The sequence below is a fragment of the Colletotrichum aenigma genome, assembly GCF_013390185.1.
Source record: "Colletotrichum aenigma strain Cg56 chromosome Unknown KSG_Cg56_contig06, whole genome shotgun sequence".
Classification (NCBI taxonomy): domain Eukaryota; kingdom Fungi; phylum Ascomycota; class Sordariomycetes; order Glomerellales; family Glomerellaceae; genus Colletotrichum; species Colletotrichum aenigma.
This window is the reverse complement of record NW_023500912.1, coordinates 3335196-3350834: the sequence shown is the minus strand read 5'-3', so window position 1 is coordinate 3350834 and position 15639 is coordinate 3335196. Positions and strand designations below refer to the sequence as shown.

The 15639-nt window shown below is 50.6% G+C and overlaps 3 protein-coding genes across 3 annotated transcripts; 1 reads left to right on the top strand and 2 right to left on the bottom strand.

Moving 5' to 3' along the window:
• Positions 1-4415: 4415 nt before the first annotated feature.
• On the bottom strand, positions 4416-5288 carry CGCA056_v009914 (uncharacterized protein; the record flags this gene model as incomplete). The annotated part of the gene is made up of 1 exon (XM_037325161.1): positions 4416-5288. One exon carries the CDS (start codon positions 5286-5288, stop codon positions 4416-4418), a length of 873 nt encoding a protein of 290 aa, XP_037176244.1.
• Positions 5289-9549: 4261 nt separating this feature from the next.
• Positions 9550-9888, top strand: CGCA056_v009913 (uncharacterized protein; the record flags this gene model as incomplete). Its single annotated transcript, XM_037325160.1, has 1 exon — positions 9550-9888. One exon carries the CDS (start codon positions 9550-9552, stop codon positions 9886-9888), a length of 339 nt encoding a protein of 112 aa, XP_037176247.1.
• Positions 9889-11089: 1201 nt separating this feature from the next.
• Positions 11090-15110, bottom strand: CGCA056_v009912 (uncharacterized protein; the record flags this gene model as incomplete). Its single annotated transcript, XM_037325159.1, has 4 exons — positions 11090-11341; positions 13482-13820; positions 14566-14629; positions 14692-15110. The coding sequence occupies 4 exons, from the start codon at positions 15108-15110 to the stop codon at positions 11090-11092; spliced, it is 1074 nt and encodes a 357-aa protein (XP_037176246.1).
• Between the last annotated feature and the right edge of the window lie 529 nt (positions 15111-15639).

Below are 15639 nucleotides of genomic sequence, written 5' to 3'. Positions count from 1 at the left end.
CGAATTTATGACTCGCGATGGGGCAAAACTGGGGAAATCGGTGATCGAGTTGCCTCTTTTGAGGACGACTCTCTGTGTGGCGTGCATTGCGTTGCGTTGCGTCGAGCTGCGTAACGTATGCGTGCGGGCGGGCGGGCGAACGACCTCAACTCAGGGCAGCAGGTCCTCCTCTCTCGGTGAAGGGGCCATGCCTCGGACATGAATATTCATCACATATTGGCAACCGGCCGAATCCTTCGGCAGTCTGCCCTGTCTTCGGCCCAAAGACCGAACTCTATCGGATTATTCGCATTGGGAATCCAGGGGTTCTCAGTCTCAGAGCGGATCTCGACCTCGCTCGCGGGCTTGGGTTATGGGTATTCCCATCTTTGTTGGATTCTTGAATGCTACGTAGCGGATGGGTAATGGCCTGAGGGCAAAGTCCCCGACTCCATCCTCGCTCTCTGGGGGTGGTGTTCTTCCTTGAAGTAGGGGTTCGCCCCTCTCACCGTGTCACAATAATTGACCAGAGAAGGAAATCGTGTTTCCGGATCTTCTGGCGTCTGGAGTGGTTCATCGTATCTAGACCAAGGAGGATCTTAGTCCTGCTTCCTGAGGGTTTTGCCCGTGGGGAACAGGTGGAGGTCAGTAGGATTCCTGTGCCAAGTTTTGCTTTTCCCCGTCAGCTGTCAGCTTTTGTCTTCATCGGCTTTCTGAACAGTTGCGCCGTCCGCGAGATCCAATCGTCGATTGACTTTTTGTTGTCTTCCTCCCTCGGAATGACGACGAAGGCGCAGCCGTTGTGAAGAAACTAGCCAGAGCTAACAGGATTTAGAGAGACGGTTGCGAGATGAGAGGCGTGAGCTAGCTACAATGCCGCGTATTTCCCCTCTCTTCTAGTGCTCTTCTACCGGAAGTGCCGCCATCACCATCGCACGCCCGCCGATGAATCCACGCAACTTGCAACAGCCCGTAGTTCCTCCGCCGGCGCGCCGGTGTTGTGGATTTGCCTTCTCTCTTGCAGCTTCCATTCTCCTCCTTCCTTCTTCTCGTATGATACGGCGGGCTGCGCTATGGATTATGCTCCTCCCTTTTCTCCTGTGCTTATTCCCATCGTACCCAATCCCTGCTTTCACACCTCACCGGGACCGGTGTTCCGGCCGGGCAACGTCTGTGAGTTCCAAGGGGGCGCAAAGGGGGGCGCGCGACGACGGAGCCAGGGCACTGAAGCCCCGGCCCTAGGGCCAGCCACGCGGCGGCAGACCTGGGTTCCGTGCCGGCTTGGGTAGGTGATATTGGGGGCCGACATCGTGGAAGGTGCTGTAGCGATATGACCAAAGCCATTAGTTCCGGCGGTTTGGGCTGAACTGGAGAGCTGGCTTTCTGGAATAGGACTCTGTTTCGCAATCTTCTTTCGGTTCTGTGCGCTTTGGGCGTTTCTTGGTTCTTGAGCCGATAAAGATGTCTTGGATTGGGGCAGGACACGGGCTAGGCACCAGATTCGTTCTTGTCGAATCAAACCTCACATGCTGCCGTCTTTCCAGCTGCCATTGCCGTCACAGGCATACCGTTGTCATGTTATGACCTTGACTGGTAGAGTCAGAGCAGTGATTTGTCGAAGCAGTCGGGCAGTCTTGCCCCTCGGACTATGCTCTGCTCTCAGCTCCCAGTCTCAACTTGGTCTCTGCCTGGATGGGTTGGGGCGGCTTGGCGGAAACCCGGGAAATGATCGAGGTAGGCCACGGCGACGGTTCATGCGCGACACGGACGACCTTGGTCGCGCCCCGATTTTTGCCCATTCCAGCTTTATGCGAGGGAGCATTGCCCCATAATTTTCCTGCTGCAGCTCCACGGTTCTTTTGTTAATGGGTTGCTTACTACACCTTTGTAAGACTGGAGGCTGTTCATGTCAGAATTTGACAGGAGATCCTTCATGTTTCGTTTTACAATTTTTTTTTCCTTGGTATCCTGGCTGTTGACGTTTGAAAGGTTTGATCCTGCAATTGAGTCTCGGTGCTACCACAGACGGAGGCTCTCGTTCGAACACCGGGTAATCCGGGTAGCCGGGTTCCCATCAGGGACCAGGCAGGCAGGCAGCATTGGAATGGCTCGATGCTGCTCGGCGGCACATAAAATCAATGCCGATGTGCGACTGTGGCGCAGAAGGGGTCCTGTTGGCTTTTGTTCAAGTTCAATCTTGGCTGCAGAGCGTGTAAATTACTCGGCCGAATGCCGTCCTACATTGGTGATCCAATCACCGAGCCGATCAAGGTTGTCCGTACTTGAATCTCGCCTCTTCCAAGGACTGCCTCGACTCAGCCTCCCTCAACACCCGAGGATCAACCCTTCTGCCTCGAAAATTTTACAGTTTGACATGTCGCGGGAATTGTTGTTTCCTTTGAGCCACCGAACTCGAATGAACCGGTGGAAGGTTCAGGCCAACGGAGCTGGCTTCCTCTTGCACGCTGCTGTGACGTTGGTGTGGGCATTAGAGTTTGGGGGTCGATGGACGGTTCCCCGAGACGGGTATGCCTGCAGCGAAATGACTCGGCCACTCCGCGTTTTCTCTCTTGGGTGAGGAAACACACGACCTTTTGTTCTTTTCGGGCAGAAATTTTCTCAGCAGGTGGGCTCGAATGCTACCCAAGAGTCCTGAACGGCACAGAACCGCTTCGCTGGAAACTGTGAATGTTGCACTGGACGGCTGTATCTGGCGAGTTTGTGGAGAGAAGGAGACAATGATCGCTCTGAAAACTTCAGTGCGCAAGCACATCCCAGGTTTAAGCTTTCGCATCTTGGCAGGGGCCCAGACATCGTCGGCATCGCACCGACTGAATGGTTCTTGTGAACCTTCCGAATTGAGATAAGTAGCCGCCATTCTGTTCAAGATAAACTTCGTCCCTGAAATCTATTGCGGCGATCCCCTGCAGTTGGTAAATATTCAATCTCGGCGGTTGCGAGGTCCGTAAATACACTACATCCGCAATACTCAAGTACATGCCGGCAGTAATCATTGAAGAGTCAGTTTAACTTTGTTGGGGGCTGTTTTCGGAGTTTGATCCGTACCGCCATCGACCACAGGTTTACTTGGCATGGAACTGCCCCTCAAAACCCCGTTAATGGTCCACAAGCTTCAAGACTTTGGATCTCGTGTTCGCATCATTTGGGTGATAACCTTAACGCGGTGAATGTTAGCTTGGGTTTTGGGTTTTGCCAAGCGACTCTGCCAAAGCCTGCAAGTAGCTGTGGTGCTTCGACATCCTAAATCGGACGCGCATGAGCTTCAACTCCCAATTGCCTTCTACCTGCAAACTTGAGTGTCTGAGATTCTCCATCTCTTGTAGTTACGGAACGCTGGTCATGAAAGATGCCGCAGGGAGTCGTGAGGTATATTCAGAGTAAGATTGAGATTAAGTTCGCCAAATGGTTGTGCTCAAGAGCAGTTCGCAGCCTCGCTAGACCCAAGATGAAGAGCACTTGCCTGTTGCTGTTTGAGGTGAGAGACTTGCATTGCGGGCAACTAACACAGTTTATCGTTCTCGAAAGCTGATATTGTCCTAGTTGTTATCCTCTCATCATCGCTAATGGATGGTTCAGCCTTTCACACGTTTCGTTATATTGGGAGCAAGTTCTCTATGGGGCTTTGTGATCCATACCACACAGGGTAAGTGTTGAGGCCTTCAAAGTCCGCATGGAATGTGTTTGCGTAGTTCTCATGCTCATACTTCCCTTGGAGCGATAATGCAAGAAATTTAGACCCAACAAGTGGTCACATTCAACCTGAAACAAGAGCTTTGCTAGCCAGGCAGCGCTGATTAGCTGTTCGGGCAGTGTCCCCTGTACCTCTCCTGGCGTACTTGGTACTTCTATAAGGACCATAGTAGTAGCGAAAATGATAGGGATAGCGATAATCATCAGGATGATGGAGGACGATGATAGACGACGACGACGGCGTTGACAGTGGACGGTAGTATCACAGGCAATTAGAGGCGATATACGGATCACACGTGTTTGGTGGACACTGCCCAGCTAGCAAAACTCAAGAATGAAGCGCCGAATTACTCCGCAACTTCCCATCTCGTTGATAATGGAAGGTTTAACGCTGTGACATAACTCTAGGTAAGGTCTTTCTTCCCTTCTAACTTTTCTTCTTCGCAGTTTGCCGCCTGGAGGCGCACCTTGTTGACTGTCGTATACTCTAGGTAAGGTAAGGTAGCCAAGCGCAAAGAGGCAAAATGGCAAGAACGATGTTCATTGTAGACATAGCTGCAAAGGTGCGAATAGGACATGGAGTTCAAGACTTCAGACTGACGGGTACCATGTGAACTTTTCTTTTGCGAGTGAGTTTCTGTTGATAAGGTGGCAATTTCCATTTCAAACAGCTCAACTAATTACCGCCCACATTCAAACTGGGAGTTATAACAGCATCCAAACTTTCAGCGCACCCTTCTTTGAACGTAAAGAGTCCAAATTCTCATGGCTGTGACAAGTGCCATGACTGACCACCGATCTCCCAATCCACCAGTGGCACCATCCCCCACAAACTCGAACCTGAACGGCTTGTTCCAAGCTAATGCCCACTTGAATCCAGTCATGGCGACGCAATCAGAGCCATTCTCGGTCGTGCTGTCGCGAACCGTTCCTGAACTGAGCCGCACAAGCTTGAAGACCGCCTTGGCGTCTGGCATCTCACTTTTGTCCGCCTTCTGCCATTCGAAGTCCTGGCGTCGAATCGTGCCAGCATGATCCACCTCGATAGAGAAACGGTATCCAAACGTCACTTGATTCTTGAACATTCCCCCGCGCATGATCTCCATGGCACCATTGAAACTCTGCTCCTGAGGCGCAATGGCTGCGTCGACCGCGTCATTCAGCGGCGGCAGTGTAATGATGCTGGTTGTCGATGCCAAAGTCCAGTTTGGCTCCTCGGCGACCGTAGCCAGGGCAGGGTCTTTATTGCTGGGACCATTATGGAGGATCATGCACGGCTTCCCGTCATATTTGCCACCGCCAGAAATATAATAGGTCGAGAAGGCGTAGAGCTTGTGACTTGTGCTGTCGCCAAGATGTGCGGTCTGGGTGAACCTGATTTGCGAGTACACGCTCACAGTATTGGGCATTGGGTGATAAAGAGAAAGAGATGGGCTGAGGGGAACTTTGGATTTGCCCGTGGCTGGCGAAAAGCTGACTTGGTATGCAGAGCTCGATGAAGCCTCCGTGGCATCATTCGATACATAAGGGGGAGGTGGACTGATGTCTTCTTGCGTTTTAATTGAACTGACTGCCTTGTCTTCAGCAGCATTTCCCATGTTGGATTGATTCTTCAGCCTTTTGTGATAATGGAGAGGAGTTTGACGGACGAGGCTGGAGGTTCTAATTCCGTTTTTGCTGTCACGTAACAGGGTATTTAACCAAGGCAAGTCCATTGCAACTATCAAGGAGCTTTTAGCTCAGTTTCTATTAATATCGTTTGTTGGTGGTTGGTTGGTGGTTGGTGTTGGTGCTCGCAAGGGGCACAGCAGATCATGCAAACACACTCCCCTGCATGCCCATACTAACAGCACTGGGCATCCAGGCTGTGACGACGCCAACAGACTTGGCATGAGGGCAGGATTCAGTGTGACATCAGCTCCAGCTGCATGCAGAATTTAATTAGATTCAGGTGGCGTGTCAAAATCAGATCGTGCAGTGCCAATCGCCCGCGGTCCTGTTGACAGTGTAATCTCGGGCTATTACAATGATCAACACGATCAACTTGATTGAACAACCGGAGTTTTCGATGACTTGAACTATTGAAAAATTTCAGTTTGAAAACAAAACCATCTATGTTACGCTTGAATCAAGGCAAACATGCCGAACACACTTGTTCGGCAACCACAGTACCTTTACAAGGAGGGCTTTGGATGCTACCAACTAGCTGTGATTGCCACATGGAGTTTAACTGGACTTGGGAACCTTTATACAGCCACTTTTTACTATCCACTCACATAGATGTCTTTAGGGAGGGCTTTTCGGACCTTGGTGTTCCATGACACATAAGCTTCGGATGTCAAAGCTTTGTATCATGAGCTTGATGGACTATCTTCTTCCTCATTTCAACTTTACTTACCGCTGGGTGAATGGAACAAGCGCTCCTTGCCTTTGAGAAGAAAATTAAAGAGGAAACAGCAAAGATGGATTTCATCAGCGCAAATGACTTCAAACCCGCAATTCTGTTTGTGGCTTCTGCTACGTTGACTACGTTAACTCTTCATCTTCCTCCACAATTTCACTCATGGCTCTTTCTTCCAGCGTGGCTGCTCACTGCCTTGTCCTTGGCCTTCGTCAAGGAAGACATGACACCGAGCGGGCCTGTAGGACTTAACTCATACACCGTCATAACCTGCTTTATTTTCATGCTCATTTTACCTACGATTCTCCTATTCGAAAATCATTCTTTGGCGCCACGCCTGGATCAAAAGAGCGGTCAGCGTGTTAGGGCCAGCCTGTTGCCCTGGCCGAGTCGGCGCAGTGTCGCTGCTGCCTGTCGCATTTGGAACAACCCCCGAAACCTACAGTTCCGTAAACCCGGCCCATCTTCTGCTTCGTGGAATGCTTTGATTCGATTCCTCTTCCGCCGCGGGTCAAGGGTCGCGGTTAGTTTCCTCGTCGACAAATTTCTTCCAGCGCATCCAGAGACAACTTTTAGCCGCTAGTAGTCTACTCGATTTCACGCCAGACCAACAGCAAATCATCAGGCCAATCTTCAGTCATTTGTTTTCTAATGGTATCGAAAGCCCATACGGCCCCATCTCTTCACATCGCCTCGCACTTCGCGCCTTCACGTCGGTGTCGTGGATATGGACCAACTTCCTCGTTCTGGAGACTTATCACTTTCTTTTGGCGATCATCTTTGTGATGATACTTCGTCTGGACGATCCAGAAGACTGGCCTCCTCTTTTTGGCAGTATTTCTGATTCATGGACTCTCCAGCGCTTCTGGGGTCGCTTTTGGCACCGAGTTGCAACACCAACGCTCACAACTTGGACGAGATTTCTCTTGCGAGGAGTAGAGACAAGGGCCTTGGAAAAGGTGCTACAAGCATTTGGCGTATTTCTTTCTCTCTGGGCTGATGCACGCAACAGCATCGTGGAGAACCGGTCAACACTTCGAACATTTAGACGTGTGGTTTTTTTCTGTGATTTTCGTCGCAATTGGAGCTGAAATCACTGTCATCAAATCTCTCTCCTGGGGTCTCAGGGGCACAAAAGCCGCGCTCCTGGTTGAGAAGAGCTGGCCAATTCGCATCATGTGTAAAGCTTTCGGGTTTATATGGGTTTTCGCGTGGTTCTTTTGGGCAGTACCAAGATGGCTTTATCCAAAGACTATGCGATGGGCAATCAAGCAAGCTTTGATCCAATCGTATGCCTCTTAGTCAAGATTCCTCACTGCTCAATGATCATATGACATCGTAATTGATTTTGAGCATTCATTTTGAGCATATGTTGCTATCTATTTTACCATTGTCTTGATCGTGATTAGCAGGTCAAACATAAAGGATCTATGGATGAAATAATCCACGTCATTTCTTAGAGTAGATACTATGAGTGTGTCCGGCTTTCCATCTATAATAAACTCTTTCCAGCAGATTTGTCGCGCTGTTGTTGTTATGTCATCAACTTCTAGACGAACTTGTGCGAACAAGAACGACTTCGCTTTTCGTCAAAACATTTTGCCTCCTCAGACGATCTCCATCAATCTCAGCCTTGCCAATCTACCGTACCGCATTCTTGAGTTATTTCATGTTATTGTCAGGAGTCAGGGGGCTACAGAGTGGGGTCACTGATTGGGTTGGTGATCAGCCCGCTCATTTACAAGGAGGCTGTGGCGCATGTTATACACACCTTATCTATATAAGAGCGGATAGGATGCTAAGCTTTCTAATAGGCATAGAGGTTTTTCTATGAAGCCTAGACCATCCTGGCCCTTGAATATCTCCCCGTGAGAGTCATACGGCAATCACCAAGGTGCGCCTCCAGGCGGCAAACTGCGAAGAACAAAAGTTAGAAGGGAAGAAAGAGGTTGTACACACCAGACTGCAGCTGAGACGTTGCGGGGGCTGCTGAGCTAACAACAACCTCTTAGTACGGCAGCAATATGCCGTATAAACATTAGCAGCAAAAAAAAAAAAAAAAAAAAAAAAAAAAAAAAAAAAAAAAAAAGGGAAAAAGGAAAACATCGTTGAGCCCAATGAGTTGCCATTCCCACTGGCTCATAGGTTGATTTTGGTGCGTCGTTTGATGAATGTTTTCCTAGGCAGAAGACCTAGGTCACGGCGTTAGAATATTTTCAAATGGAAGCTGTAGAAGATTTGCGAGCTGAGGCAAGTGAATTTGAAACTTTTACTTACAGCAAACAAACCTTGTCCCACACTGAATAAATTGATGCCAGGAGGTCCTTGGCTATCAACTATCTTGGCCTTAGAAACATCCACACCGGCAAGGCCCACTACATACATAGTAGGCAACAACGACTATCTTGGCTGCAGAAAATTCAGCTCCCGTATCCACAAGTTGAGGCCACCCGACTATCACGACCTGTCAACCTAACGAGATATTTAAATGTTCAAAAACGTATACTATTTGGTGTTTTGGGGTCCCTTTTCGGCTCGGCTTGAGTGGACGGTCTGTCGTACATCATCAATCTCACCTGTTAGAGTGGGTTTGGATGGCTTGTGCCACGACTTCCAACACATCTTGGGGTCTCAAAGCACTGCCCATGAACTCAAACAAGTTTTCAAAACGAGATATTAATCGTACGAGTATCGTCGGGGCTTATCGCCGAGCCCTCCTGAGCACCGTGACGGCCCCAAGGACTCTGTATTCGTGAAACCCTGCGCGTGAGTAGACGGTGCTACGAACCTTCGTGACCCATCGTGGAAATCCCATGACGGTTGGAAGCTTGCTGATAGAGGAAGTCTGACATTATGATAGGAAGCAAAGTCCGTTCTCCAACATAACCTTCTTCCCTTCTAACTTTTCCTTCGCAACTTGCCGCCGGGAGGCGCACCTTTTAAACTGCCGTATGACTCTGACCGAGAAATATGTGGAGGGTCACAGCGTAACCTCTGTAGTTAACCCATGGGGTATATGAAGGGGGGTTTCGAGCCGCCTTTAGCCCAAATTTGAATTCCTAGTCTTCAACAAACATCCATTGAATTGCAACAAACACAGAAACATTCTTGAACCCACCACCAATATTGATTGAAGACCAAACATAACTATTGCTCAATTCCTTGCCCGAAGACATCCCTCAATTCTTCTTCCCTTCCAATACCACCACTGGTTTATCAACATGCAGACCAACACTATGATGATCTCCTTGGTTGCAACCCTCCTTTGCGTCCCCAGCGCGATGGCTTCCTTGCCCCTCGTCCCTGCGGCCCTTGCAGCCTTTGGTGTCTGGAGTTCTGGATCTATGACTTCCGGGGGCGTCTCTGGAGTCGTGTCCGGCGCAGTCGATGCAGGCATCGGCTGTACTACAAAGTCCGACTGCAAGCGCCAGGAGGATGCTATTCGCTAAGCACGAGACATGGCGCATGGGATCGCCGCAGAAATTGCGGCGGCGATGGAGAAGCAACAAGACGGCCCCGGCGCAGCTCCTGTTGGTGTCCCTCAGCACACCTGGGACGACTGCTACATTGAAGCTCTTGGCTCTCACATCACAATCACCGGTTCCATCGGCGACAATCACATCCGTGCTGAAGGAATGCCACCCACTTGCATGACCCTCGCCACGGTTGTTGGGGATACCGCTGGTCAGGGCATTCCCATTCCCTGCGGCTCGGCCTGCATGGAATGGACGAACATGACGCCCGAATATTACGAGTTCGTGCGTGGCATGCTCAATTCCCAGGTTCTCAGCGCCTGAAAACATCTTTGATGAACGAGATCTCTTCAACTTCTCTTGTGGTCATCCAGCTAGCACCACCAAACCTGGTGACCAAAGTCAATAAGAGGACAATATGGGGGACGCAGGCTGGAGCCGTTTATCTCGGTCTTTACTTATTCTTTGTACTTGCCGGGTATTGGTCACTCTTAGGCTGGATCTGTACCTTATGTAGGGGCACATGTAAGGTTTGATGAGATCTTTGTAGAAACGTCTCATTGAACCTTAAAGATAAGATGTAGATTTCCGGGATGAATAGACGCTGTTTTCTTCACGGCCAATTTGAAGCATTCAATGTTCCTCTTTACGTGAACTGTCAAGACGAAAAGTGCTGAGACGGGCTGTTAAACAGGATGAAAACTTGCCTCGTTACAAATTGTTCGATCAGCACGAAATTACACACTATAGAATCTCTTACGACAGGAGCAAGATTAAAGATATTTATAATATATCGCGTCGCGGCGATTGATAGGACATGTAGCGGAGACACGGACAGTCCATTGCCGGACCTCGCAGTACTGGGCGCTCCGGATGTGACGAACGCAACAAATATGGAAGAGACACAATTCCAACAGAGCACAGCTTACGATGTATTGGGGCTGTTTGTGAAGCAGCTTAGACGAGGTAGCTTGCGAAAGAAGATCTATAATTCACAAAAGAAAGAGCACAGTAAGAGGCAGTACTAGATACCAAAAAGTGTCGGTCGATTTGGCTGGTTTGAAGCGCGGACACAACTTGGATATTCCAAACTTCAACTCACTACGAGCCCGTCTGGGTGGCACCGGGTGCTTGAAGTGGGCTGATTGTTAAGACGACTGTAACCCCAACTAAAGCCTGTGAGCTATCGATAGTGCCGAGGGATGAGCTACTGCTGGGTAACGTAGATGCTGATGAATCTGGTCCCGTGGTCGGTAACACGGAAGTCCCTCCAACGCTGATGTCGAAGATGGTGCTGGAGGTGGTAACTCGAGGTGATGATGGTGAATCGCCGGGGGAACTTGTCGTTGCAGAATCTGTGGTAGAGCTTGTCGTAGAACCAAGCATAGTACCAGGACCAGAATCAGAAGAAGATCCCACAGGACTGATGGCGGAGCTGGTAGGCGTTACCAAGCTCGAGCTGGACGGTATCGCGAGTGCGGTCGGAGACACCACATTCGATGAGGCTGTGCTCTGGAAGCTTCCATCACTTGTCAACGCGCTTTGTGCTACTGAAGTATTGCCCGTCATCGGTGTCGTCGTTGAAGTCGAGGAAGAGTTGATCAGCTGGAAAGTGGTTGCCCGCGAGGTGGAGTCGCTTGAAGACAGGACCAACGTAGTGCCGGACAATATCGGATTTTGAGAACCGGCAGATGTAGCGGAAAACATCTGTGATAGCGATGCCGACGAACCCGTTGTGCTGGAGCTGGGTAAAGGAGACGATGCGGAGGACGATAGGCTAATGGTGACCGATGAGCCAAGGAAGGGAGACGTCGAGGTACTGGAAGACATGACTGCGGGTGATCTAACACCGTAAACCACGACGTATTGCGCCTGGCAACTAAGACTAAAATTGCAGCCGCAAGGTGATGTTGAGTCTGATTTGCAGGGATATCTGTTGCAATTCTCATCGTTGGTAGCTGGTCCACGCGGAGCGACCATATTGCGTAAAGGAGCACAATAGCAGGCCGCACCAACCAGATACACAAAGAGAGCATTGAGGTCAGCGCAACGAGCTTGACATCTCACTGGATCCCCAATAATGCCGTCTTGGTATATGTATGTTGATCCCGCGAGGCTCTCGTCTGTGTAGCATCCAAGATATGAGTACGGTGATACAGGATTCGGTGATATGCCATTCCTTTGCAGTGAGGCTGAAGAGGAGGCCGAAGACGATGTTGTGCTAATAGATGGTATCAAGGTTTGCGTCGCGACTCTCAGACCGACTGCAGGTCGGACTAAACAGCACAGGGCTGCCAAGAGGGGACCCCACCACAAGCCCATGATGTTAAGTGATCAGAAAAGATTTGACAATAAGATGTGATTCGAGGACAAGCACACACTATCAAGGACTCAAAGATGGTCTAAAGAATCGTTGTATGGTGTCTGGGAGGTTCATCTGTCGCAATACAAGGGCCTATGGAAGAGGTTGTGTGGGAAACAGTTATAGATGAAGGCACAATTAAAATAAGTTGGGGGGCTGCGTCCCCTACTTCTCCTTGAGGATCTCAAGTTCTAGCTCTAGATGAACGAGCTTCTTCTCACGACATAATCTCCACGTCGCATTCCGAGTTCGCCAGGTTGAGAATTGGGAATCGACAAAAAACGTCAAAAACCAACAGCGCCACGAGTTTAAGACCAGCTGAACCAGAACTGTTAGATTATCACCATTATACGTGAGCCTTGGCAGTCTAATACCGGTTGTTCCAAATGCCTCCCTCCACTCCAGTAGTTGCAGCCTGCATTCGCCGCGGCCCGAGGGTTCGGTTCGTGGGCCGAATCCGGTACACGGTAATCTACGAAGATTCCATTCCAAAATACTACCTCCCAAGGGGCGGAAAGACCCACTGACCGCCTTCAGGCTTTACAGACTGGGGGTAGTCTCAAATAGCAAACAGAGTCCCTCTCCTTCTGCAATACAGTTGAGCCCTTTATTCTACGTGAACTAGATTCCAGCAAGGTTTTCGCACTTTCTTTTGCGGAACCATTATGTGGTGATTGAAGACATTTCGCATTGCAAGATTATCAACTTCCAAAGGCCACTACAATCAGGCGCTCATCGCCCGAGTCGGATTGGGAGGTACAGGAACAGGCGGTAAGATAGAAAGAACGACCGGGATCCCGACCAGCCCCCCCGTCGACGCAAGAGTTGGCCTGGATGAAACAACAAGCTTGTCGTGGATCGTGTCATCGTAGGTGTCGTCCTCGAGGGACTGCTAGAGCTCGCGGCTGGTAGCGTTGATAGCTTGGTTGAAGAACTTGACGTGGTTGACGACCTGAGTGAAGAACTTGGTATGGCTGACGTTGCTGGGGCAGCTAGGTTTGACGGTAGGCTTTGAGAAGTGCTCTGGTCATTGATGCCCGGTATGACGATCGGTGCTGCTCTCGGGGTTGAGACTGTAGACGACAAATTTGTGAATCGCAACGAAGAGGACGCAGCAGGTATGTTAGTGGGTGTGGTTGTGGTTCGGGGCACCGAGAGGCCTGCAATACTTGTCGAAGACGTAGTCAACCGAGTGGTCAAAGACGTAGCCAACCGAGCAGTTGAAGTGCTTGAGATGGATGACCCTGGCAAAACCTGCACAACTGGGTATTCATAAACTGAGAACTTTGTACCAGCATTGCGCCCGCCGCAACGGGCGGTGCGATTCCCTTCGCACACGATCGTGCAGAGGCTTTCATCGACAAGGAGGGATCGTGGCGGGTCCATAACGCCACCCGTCTGGCAGAGACAGGAGATCGAAAGCATTAGCAAGAATGGCGCTGCTAGCCGGGCGCAGGCGGCTTGACATGCAGCTGGATCGCCACCAGCAGAGTTGATACCTACGTAGCGGCCTTGATACTGAAGATCGTTGTCATAGCAGCCGAGGTACGAGTACGGGCTCGCAGAAGACGGTAGGGTGTTGGCGGTTGTTCTTGTGGATGTGGACGTTGCGGGCCTCACTGTTGTGGTAGATGTAGACGTTGTAGAACCCGAAGCCAGAACCATGCTGTTTGGGCTCGTAAAAGAGGTCGAGGTTCTCGAAATGGCCGGGCTTTGGACAGATAAGGAGGCTGCCGAAGACCTCGATGTTGTAGAGATGCTCAAGCTCCCAGGTGCTATCAATGATGTCGGGACTGGGCCTGGGGTGAACATGATAGGTCCTCGCGTAGAGACACCGGCCGAGGATAGCGCCGATGTTGATGTACTTGCCAAAGACCCTTCCGGAAGATAATCTCTGTACAAAACAGAATAGAAAGTATTATCCTCAAAATTTCTTCGGCCGCAAGGGGAATTGGGGTTGTTCAAGCAGGGCCCAGCGCAGAAAGAGTCGTCGACCGTAGGGTTGTTTATGCGGAGATATTGGGGATTTCCACAGTAACATACTGTCCCCACCAAAGTGACAAAGTGAGATTGCAAACGATCCAAGCATCTCGCTTGACACGCAGCTGGGTTGCCGAGGATGTCGCCTTGCAATGTGAACACGTCCGTATCATAGATACTCAACATATAATAGCATCCGACGTAGTTGTACGGAGGCCAGGGGGTCTGGGAACAAAGATGCCGAAGGCGACGTAGATCAGATTGAAGTCCTGGTAGAGATGAGCCGTGATGTTGTGGAGGGCGGTGTAGCTGATGACGAGACACCTGGCTGTCTGCCACCGTATACGGTATAGAACAGTCCCGAGGCTGAGCCACCGCAAGGGGAGCCAGGGCTATTACGACAGGTGATGCTGCACTCTGAATCAGCTGCAGGAAGACCCGGTGGCGCGTTGATGCCAGAACTCGCAGGCTGGCAGTAGCACGAGTCGAACAGCATCATCAGAAACGGCGACCCGGCAGCACCACACGCAGCCTGGCACGCTACCGGATCACCAACTGCAGTGCTTTGGAACTGCCAGATAGCACCCGACTGGACGCTCACGAAGGAGTAGCACCCGAGGTATGATGAGTATGGAGGCCGAGGTACCGGGATCAGATACCTGCTTTGAGGTATCGATGATGTTGACGATGAGGCCAATGTGCTGATACTCGACAACGTGGTCACTGAGGACCGTGTATTGCTAGTCGACGACACGCGTGGGCTGAATGGTGCTCTGGGACCGTACTTGCCGTACACCGTGACATACCTCCCAGCATCCGCATCGGACAATGTGCCACACGGGGCGTTGGGGTCCACGAAGCATGGCGTAGTGCAGAAGGAATTGTCGACTGGAGCGCCGCCCGGTTGGTGGATGTCGAACTCCACCTCGCGGACCTGGCAGTAGCAGTATGTGCCGTACATGAAGACGTAGGGTGCGTGGAATTGCTGATCGCAGCCGATCTGGCAATCGACTGGGTTGCCGTTGTTGTAACCTGTGGCAATGTTCGGTATGTCGTATGCCCCGATGGCGACATCTGCAGTGTAGGGATAGCATCCCAGATAGTAGTACGGTGATTGTTCCACTGGCGTCAGGACGGTTGTGGTGGTTATGGCGATTGCGTTGGTTAGAAGCGCCGCAAGGGAGAGCAGTGTTGGTACGCGCATGTTCGGAGGATGTTTGGGGATAGTTTGATGTCGGACAATGAAGCTGGCGGTCGCAGGTGTCTGATGAAGGATGACGATGCGTTCAGCGTGGACCGGGTGAATGGCGCCAGATGATGACGCTGTGTCGAAATCCGCTGCAATCGAGGCACATCTTGCTTCCGTTGATAAAGAATACGAGCGGTCGTAGATATTAAATGCTGTACCACAGAGCCTGCCTATCTCCCCATGTTGATGTTGATGTCTTGACTAGGCATGCTTGGCGGCCAACTTTAATCGCCAAGCTAGGGTCTAGGTCTATTGGCAGACCCCATCGACCGGTATCTGCTAAGGCCTCGCGAAGCTGGGGAATGAGTATCGATTACAGGGCTGAGTCGCGACGAATCATGGCCGAAGAGATCGCTGATGTCTGAGACTTTGGACCCTAAGAGCAAGGCAAGACCTGCAAAAGAGGGCCTAAAATACGCATAAATCAACACGGTTACAAACTCTCCAAAGCCTCAGCATTCTTCGCGGGCCCCCTCTGAATATC